The sequence below is a fragment of the Phacochoerus africanus genome, chromosome 6, assembly GCF_016906955.1.
Source record: "Phacochoerus africanus isolate WHEZ1 chromosome 6, ROS_Pafr_v1, whole genome shotgun sequence".
NCBI lineage: Eukaryota > Metazoa > Chordata > Mammalia > Artiodactyla > Suidae > Phacochoerus > Phacochoerus africanus.
In genome coordinates, this window is record NC_062549.1 from 89,418,804 (window position 1) to 89,427,924 (window position 9,121).

The window sequence follows — 9,121 nt, forward strand, 5'->3', positions numbered from 1 at the left end:
AACTTTCACATGCCATGGGTGCAGCCAAAAAAAAAAAAAAAAAAAAAAGAACAAAGGGTTTAAGGAGGGAGGGTCCTAAATACTCAGCTGTCATTTTAAGAACTATCATCAAGTTCCAACAAGCTGGATGAACTTCAAGTGAAAAAGGCTGCCACATATAACAGTGCAAAAGATATGAGAATGCAAAGATTTCTTTACCAACCACATGAAAAAGTACTTGATGATACATAAATTTTCTACTAAAAAAGTTGCTATTTTTGAAACGTACACATCAATACTGAAACTGCTTTTGAAGCCCAAGACAAAAATGTAGCCAGGAATTCTATGTAAAAAGAATTTAATTGATCCAGCATTTATACTGTATAATGAAAATCACATGATCACTATTTGCTTTTAACTCACATTATATCCAATCCTTCCAGAGGTATTTAAGAAACTTAGAGTGAAACTCTGGGACTAAAACTGAAAATACAGTGAGATTCAACAAAAGTTCACTATATATTAACTATGTTCAAAACACTGTGAGGCTATAAGATCTCATTAAAATCCTATGATCTGGAGGACAGGTCGTAGCTTGGTGGAAACAAATCTGATTAGTATTCATGAGGACACAGGTTTGACTCCTAGCCTAGCTCAGTGGGTTAGGGATCCGGCATTGCCATGAGCAGTGGTGTAGATCACAGATGTGGCTTGGATCCAGCATTGCTGTGGCTGTGTGTTGGCCAGCAACTATAGCTCCAATTCGACCCTTAGCCTGGGAACCCCCATGTGCTGCAGGTTTGGCCCTAAAGACCAAAAAAAAACCTACGATCGTCTAAAAAAAGATCATGATGTGCCTCACACCACTGATATTAGATGCATAAACATTTCAAGAACCTTATGCTTTACAGTAGAACACTAGAAGGGCCCACTATTTGAAGGGAAAATAACCCAACCAACACTTCCTTCAGTCCCTCCCTCTTTCTAGCTTTGGAGGCTAGAGGTGAATACAGACATTGTGTACCCAAGGCTCCCAGAAAGAAGTGGGAACAAATCTCTTTAAATCAATTGAAGTAATTGTGGCTCTGAAGTTGCAGGGCATGCATTCCTCACACCAGGCTAGGTCGTCACTCAGCTACCCAGCAAGAGTTTGTAGATGTGGGCTGGAATCTACATTGCTCTGTCTAGTGCTATTGTTTCCCAGACAAAGACCAATGTCAACTTGCCACAAGGTCCTAGCAGAAACTAGCAGCACAACTGCATAAACTTATTTGAAATATGACAAGAGTAGATATCTAATCTATCCTTGTCTTTTATGTGATGCCAGGAACTCTGAAAAGATTTCTCTTTTTCCACCAAGGAATAGTGCTTTTTATATGTTATAGCTGGGAAGTAATAATGCTTTGTTTTATTTTTAATTAACAGGACAGAACTTGTAATTTCTAGTTAGTGCTATCCTTTTCTAATTGCATTATACATGCCTCACCCAAAATGTAATCATTGCTCAAATTGTTTTTGAAACTCTTCTCTGTATTGCGGTAACAACAGTACTGTAGAAAGAGGAGGTCTAGATCTGCATAAGCTGTGTAACTTTAGTGAGACACTGAGTCTCAGCTTTTTCATTTATAAAACGGAACTGATAGGAGTTCCCGTCGTGGCGCAGTGGTTAACGAATCCGACTAGGAACCATGAGGTTGCGGGTTCGGTCCCTGCCCTTGCTCAGTGGGTTAACGCTGTGAGCTGTGGTATAGGTTACAGACTCGGCTCGGATCCTGAGTTGCTGTGGCTCTGGCGTAGGGCGGTGGCTACAGCTCCGATTCGACCCCTAGCCTGGGAACCTCCATATGCCGCAGGAGCGGCCCAAAGAAACAGCAGAAAGAAAGAAAAAAAAAAAAAAAAAGCAACTGATAACACTTAAATGTTATTGGTTGCTGGGAAAATCACATGAAAAAATATACAGAAGAGCATTCTCTAAACTACAATATACCACATATATGTAAAATATTAATATTTCATTGGTCTCCCCAAGATCTTAAGAATTCACATCACCTTCTCTTTTTTGTCTTTTTTTTTTGCCTTTTCTAGGCCTGCTGCCATAGCATAAGGAGGTTCCCAGGCTAGGGGTCGAATCAGACTGGCCTACACCAGAGCCACAGCAACCGAGGATCTGAGCCACATCTGCAACCTATACCACAGCTCACGACAATGCCGGATCCTTAATCCAATGAGCAAGGCCAGGAATCAAACCCAAAACCTCATGGTTCCTAGTTGGATTTGTTAACCACTGCACCATGACAGGAAGCCCCCACATCACCTTCTTTTAAAAACTCTTTGTGGGAGCCCCTGTCATGGTGCAGCAGAAATAAATCCAACTAGGAAGCATGAGGTTGCAGGTTCAATCCTTGGCCTCGCTCAGTGGGTTAAGGATCCGTTGTTGCCTTGAGCTGCAGTGTAGGTTGCAGACATGGTTCAGATCCTGCATTGCTATGGCTGTGGTGTAGGCCAGCTGCTGCGCACCAATCCGACCCCTAGCCTGGGAACCTTCATATGCCACGGGTGCAGCCCTAAAAAGCAAACAAACAAACCAAACTCTTGGTGGTGTAGAAATACTCATTTGCTGAAAATGGATCTGACTTTGGGGGGTGGCGGGGAACAAAAACAAAAGTTATTCAAAGCCAAGCCTATGTGATCAAACTGAATAAAAACCATTTTTGGTCCAAAGCAAAATGTGACTATGAGTTTCTCTGTGCATGCCCTCTAAACTTGATCTGATGGTATGCCAAAATTTAGTTTCATAAATGTCTGAGATAATAGCAACACTGAAATATTTATATAACCTTGAAGGACATGATGAAGCACAATCATTCACACAGAAAAGTTCTGACTAATGGTATGAGCACCCAACTAACTACAAAGCTACACTGTAAGTCATTCTTGATTTCCTTTCTCTTATCTCCCCCCCATTAATATGCAAGGCATCACCTGATCCTACCAGTACTACCTAAGAAACTTCAGTCAATTGTTTTAGTCCATAGCCTCTTTATTTCTCACTAAGATGACTATAACAGGAACTAATGAATTGATCTCCTAGCACCAATCTCTTCTCTATCATTCAAAATTACCAGAGTTAAAAGAAAAAAAAAAGGGGGGGGGAGTTCCCATTGTGGCTCAGCAGAAACGAATCCAATAGGAACCATCAGGCTGCAGGTTCGATCCCTGGCCTCGCTCAGAGGGTTAAGGAGCTGCTCAGTGGGTTAAGGATCTGGTGTTGCAGTGGGCTGTGGTGTAGGTCATAGACATGGCTCGGATCTGGCATTGGTTGCTGTGGCTCAGGCAGGCCGGCAGCAACAGCTATGATTAGACTCCTAGCCTGGGAACCTCCACATGCTGTGGGTACAGTCCTAAAAAGACAAAAAAAAAAAAAATACCAGAGTTAACTTACTGAAAAATAAAGTTGATTTCATCGATCTTCTGTCTCAAAGTCTTTAACAGTTTCCCACTGCTTATAAGGTTCATACTGTGGTCAAACAAGGCCCTTCTCAACATGGCCCCAATCCAACTCTCCAGGCCTATTCTCCCACAAGTTCTCTTCAGCCCTCTATACCTCTACTATGTTGAATGTTACATTTATTCCAGACAGCAAGCCCTCTTAAGATCATATGCCTTTGCTCAGGCTATTCTCTGAATGGACCACCCTCACAGCCTGAAAAACTCATCCTTTAAGACCCAACAACCCCTAAATGCCAACTTTGTCACCCCTTTAGCCTTACACGCTACACCTGTCATGCTCCCATACATGACAGATGTTCATGTCTCTAAATCAACATTATGTCGGTATGCCCGATGTGGCACAATGGGATTGGCAGCATCTCAGAAGTGCTGGGACACAGGTTTAATCCCCAGCCTGGCACAGAGGGTTAAGGATTAAGGATCTGGCGTTGCTGCAGCTGCAGCTTGGGTTGCAACTATGGCTAGGATCTGATTCCTGGTCTGGAAACTCCATATGCCAAGGGGCAGCCAAAAAAGTGTGTGTGGGGGGGATCACATGATGCTGCTTAATAATTAATCTATCTCCTTTGCTAAACTTTGAGCTCCTCAAAAACTGGCTGGAATACTCTGCATCCATAGCATCTATTATATGACATGTAGAAGAGGCTCAAAAAAATGCTTTGTGAATAAGTATACTTATTTTTAAAAGCAGTCTTAGGAATTCAGAATTAAGCCTTATTTTTAGAGGGTGTTTCAGATGTAGCATTTAATATGACAAGCAATGTCCAGAAGGCTAATGACTCCTGGTGGCTTTGTGCTTAAGCTGCATGAACATTACTAGGTAGAAGCCTAGCCGTTCTTAGCTGAGTTCTTTATCTCCAAATTGATTTTGGTGAATCATTCCTTACTAAATGCCAATGGAGTTTGTGCTACTCAGGTGGTTATTCATCCCTAGAGAGGCTGTGAACAGTTTAGGGAGTATATAAAATACAGAGCACTGTTCAAAAGCCATGACATACTATTCGGTGATAACTAATAATTTTTGTTAACCTAGCATTAAAAATGTTTAGCCAGCAGTTCCCGCTGTGGTGTAAGGGGATTGGCAGTGTCTGAAGTGCTGGGACTCAGTTCGAGCCCCAGCCTGGCAAAGTGGGTTAAAGATCCGGCGTTGCCACAGCGTGGCATGGCTCAGACCCCTAGCCAGGGAACTCCTCATGCCTCAGGCCGGCCAAAAAAGAAAAAAACAAATGTTTAGCCATGATTTCTCTTAAGTAGGTTTAAGTTATTACTATTTTCATTCACAAATGAAGAAACCACAATCATGTAATCAACAACCTCAACTTGTCCAAAAGAATGGAACTAGTGATATTACTGAACTAGAAACCAGCTCCTAGGGTTCCTCAGAAGGTATTTTCCTTTGAGGTTAAATTAGCACATTATAAAAGCTCCAAATTCCTCTAGAGAACTAGAATTAGGCCCATAACTTCCATCAAGAAAAAAATGTTTTTAATCCCTTATTTCATCATGAAACTTCTAAAACGAACTGTTACAGACCCAACATGATTATTTCAAGCATGTTAATTCCACCAAAAAGCCTGTGACATCTAAATTATGATATATCAAAGAAATCAAAAGTACTCAATTACAGTCAAACTACTTGTAACAAAGAACGCAGTCTGGGAAGACTAACCCCGGCAGATTTTAGGGAAAAAAAGACACATCTGCGGATAAGAGGCAGGTAGCAAAATGAAGGATTAAGATACTGATCCCTGCTCTCAACTCCAAGAGGAATCATTTTGTCACAGAGAAAACCTAAATAAAGTCTGTCTATTTTTATACTGCATGACTGAAGTGGAAAGAGAAATGAGAAGGCATTTGGGGAAATCAGAAATTAAATCTCAACAGCATTAAAGCTAACTTTCCATAACAAAATAGTTTCCAAAAATAGTGCTGGCACGAAACTATGCTGGGATTTGTACCAAGAGTGTCTACAGTCACTAAAGTTGCTATGGCTAGAAAGGCTCTGAGCAGAAGAGGAGGCCTTGTATACAGTGGACAGTTCAGAATGGAAAAAAAAAATCTAGGCTATTTCTGTGGACGAGGTGACACTGTAGAGGAAAAACGGAGCCATCCATTTCCTCCACCTCCCAACTCAAAATATAAACTAAAATTGAATTTCCTGGCTGCTGTGGGGTAGCAGAGCGACCACTATTGGCGCTACTGCTAAACGCAGCCGGGTAGGGGTCCAGGACTCTTGCACTCTCTGCCAGGGCCCCTTTACGAAACTGGGCAGTACCCACTCATCGCCAGCAACTGGTGTCTGCAGGAGTAGACGCAAAGGCAAAGTACACCAAGATCCCTCACCTCGAAGCCCAATCCCTAAACAAGAGAAGTCAGCTATTTACTTTCTCGGAGCTCGTCTCTGGCTGCGGCACTGTGAGCAATTTGGGAAAAAGAAGTACGAAAAGTGGGAAAAGTAGAAAGGGCGAGAGCCCCGCCACCCATCTGTAAGGAGTAAGGAAAAGATAATCGGCCAGTGACCCTGAAGCCCTACAGGGTTCACAGGAGCGGATGGGGGAGGGGAGGGTCTCTAGGATTCCAGGGCGCGTGACCTCCACCCACGGGTCCCCTCCTTGCCCAGACACGGGGTAAACAGCTGTCAGCAAGACGTGAGGGTCCAGGGCAGAGCTCCAAAGGGCCGCCGGCACTGACTCCCAGCCCCACACTAAAGTCACCTCAACAAGAGCGCAGCCATCTTGGGTTCCGGCCTGGACGGAAGTGACGCCAGGCAGCCTCACCACTCTGGTGAGGGGAGGGGTGGTGGGCGGTGGCTTCTGTCACGTGAGTACGCTGGCTCTTTAAGAGGATTGGCAGCTTCTCTGGCTCAGCCCAAATCAGACTCTGCTGATTATTCTGGCTCAGCCCAGTTCAGCCTCTTTGCTGATATATATATATATATTTTTTTTTTTTTTTTTTGCTCAATTGGTCTCCGCCCCTGCCTCTCAGCGGACTTCTACCGTAAAGTACCAAGGCTTTCGCAAAATTGCCGCCGGCTCAGATTCTGCAGTCTGCCTTTCACCTGCGGACACATTCATTTTGTTTAGCACCACAAAGCAGAGGACTTGCCCACCTTCTTCCCTGAGGATATCTCAGCCTAGTTTCACTTCCTACTCCTCCAAGGTAGGACTGAAAATGTCTGGGTAAGGGCGACTGAGACACCCAGGGAAAAAGATGCTTTGGGCTCCTTCCCATTCTTAAGTGAACCTTCACCAATACAGAGATACAATGCAGAAGGTCCATGGGAGAAAGAACCTCGAAGACCACCATTCCCAAGGACTGGGAACCTCCTCTCACCACTTCTATTAGTTTTATGCCTCACAACGACTGGGCTTGAGCTGCCACAAGGGCTAGCCGCCCACCAACCAAAGACAAGGCTCCCTTTTCCTTCTTTCAGGGCTATGTGGGTGACACCCACTGCCAGAAGAACCTGGGGTGGGGGTGGGGAGAACTTACTTTGATTTATATACATAAAAACAGTTTTGAGGGATCCAAACACAGCAGTCACTTCCAGAGCACTTAGGACTTAAAGGGATAAAACAAGCAAGTGGAAAGGAATGGAAGAGCACAAAAGTTCTTGAGTCTCTTTTGAGGAGGGAGGGTGAGGAGGAGTGAAGGAGACAGCTCAGGGCAACTCCTGTTCTACAATAAAACATTAATTACATTAATATTCAGATCTCATTTATATTTAGCACTCCTGCACTTTTCCTTTCAGGGCTTAAATAGCACAGATTCACTTGCTTCTGCATTAAATGAAAGTACTGTTTTGCATGTAATGCTGGCAAAAAAAAAAAAGCACTTTAAAAAACTTCTGGATCGGAAGAAAGCTTAGAGACTCTCTGACCTGGATTTTCTAACCAGTTCAGGAATCTTCTCTGCAACATTACTGACAGCTGATCTTCACGACTGCTCTAACACATTCAATAATGGATACCTCAAAAAACAAGTTTCAGGAGTTCCCGTTGTGGTTCAGTGGATAAGGAATCAGATGAGGAACCACGAGGTTTCAGGTTCCATCCCTGGCCTCGATCAGTGGGTTAAGGATCCCGTGTTGCTGTGAGCTGTGGTATAGGTGGCAGACTCGCTCAGATCCTGCATTGCTGTGGCTGTGGCATAGGCTGGCGGCTACAGCTCCAATTAGACCCCTAGCCTGGGAACCTCCACATGCCGAAGGTGCGGCCCTAAAAAGACAAAAAAAAACAACAAAAAAAGTTTCATTTAGTAAACAATTTCGTCATGGAAGTTATGTTAAAATACAGTTTTTTGGCATTCCCTGGTGGCCCAGCAGTTAAGGATCTGGCATTGTCACTGACATGGCTTAGGTCACTGCTGTGGTGGGAGTTTCATTCCTGACCACTTCAGGCTTAGCCAAAAATAAATTTAAAAAATAAAATTAATTAATTAAATAAAATACAGTTCTCTGCTATTGAACTTCTAGTCATTGATCCTACTCTGGCCTTCTGAAACTTCACATTAACAAACCTAATGAATGCCTCTTTCACGTAGCTCTTTAAATAATTTCACTTAACATACGTGGTACTGACTTTTTGCCAGAGTCTGTGAAGGTGCTTTAGGGGATTCAAAGATACGAACCTGTATATTCTCAAGAGGTTTATAACCTTAGGATCAGTAGAAAAAGAAAGAAGTACAACAAAAAAATTAGCAACTCAGAGGTCTCATCATGGCTCAGCAGTAATGAACCCCACTACTATCCATGAGGACGAGGGTTCAATCCCTGGCCTCACTCAATCCCCGGTATAGCCATGAGCTGTGGTATAGGCTGGCAGCTACAGCTCTGATTCGCCTGGGAACTTCCATATGCTGTGGGTGTGGCCCTAAAAAGACACACACACACACACACACACACACACACACCAGCAACTTATGAAAGGGGTATCGGGGAAGGGGTGGTGGATAAAAGGAGAAAGTGATTACAACTGGAGAGATGGAGTTAAGCAGGGATTTTGACTACAACATACTATAAACATTTATTGATAATGGTGATTTTGCCTGTGGAGTTTATGATCAAGCCCCATATTTTGAGCTCCACAAACCAAATCAATGCTAATCACCAAACCAGATCTCCCACTGTGGTACAGGGAGATAAGGATCCAGCATTGCTGTAGCTGTAGTATAGGTTGCAGCTTCAGTTGGATTTAGATCCCTGGCCTGGGAACTTCCACTTGACACTGGTGTGGCTGAAAAAGAAAAAAAAAAAAAAAAGAGACATATTAATCATGGGCTTCCCTGGTGGCCTAGAAGTTGGGGATCCAACATTGTCACTGCTGTGGCTCAGATTTGATCTCTGGCCCAGGAACTTCTGCATGCTGTAGGCACAGCCAAGAAAGAGAGAAAGGGAGAAAAAGAAAAGGAATATGTTAATCAGCAAACCCACCAAAACAGTGGTGTAAGGAGATGTCTGGAAGGTACCAGGAGATTGGCTTTACAAATGAGCCTGCAATGGTCCCTTAGCAGAAACTAACAGTGACCTCTCCCCTCAATTAACCTCTAGAACCCAAAATTGATGAAATGAATCATATCGAAATTCAAAGGATTAAGGCTAGGCCCTTATGAGCAGGGCTTATCTTAAAAATAA

General features: G+C 43.4%; 1 protein-coding gene across 1 annotated transcript in view; it reads right to left on the reverse strand.

Moving 5' to 3' along the window:
* The window catches only part of SDHC (succinate dehydrogenase complex subunit C), a 33,533-nt gene extending 27,248 nt beyond the window's left edge, over positions 1–6,285 (reverse strand). Inside the window, exon 1 of the mRNA XM_047784079.1 lies at positions 6,204–6,285. Within this exon, the coding sequence (XP_047640035.1) occupies positions 6,204–6,223 (20 nt within the window). The 5' untranslated portion in view covers positions 6,224–6,285. The remainder of the gene's footprint in view (positions 1–6,203) is intronic.
* Positions 6,286–9,121: the final 2,836 nt, after the last annotated feature.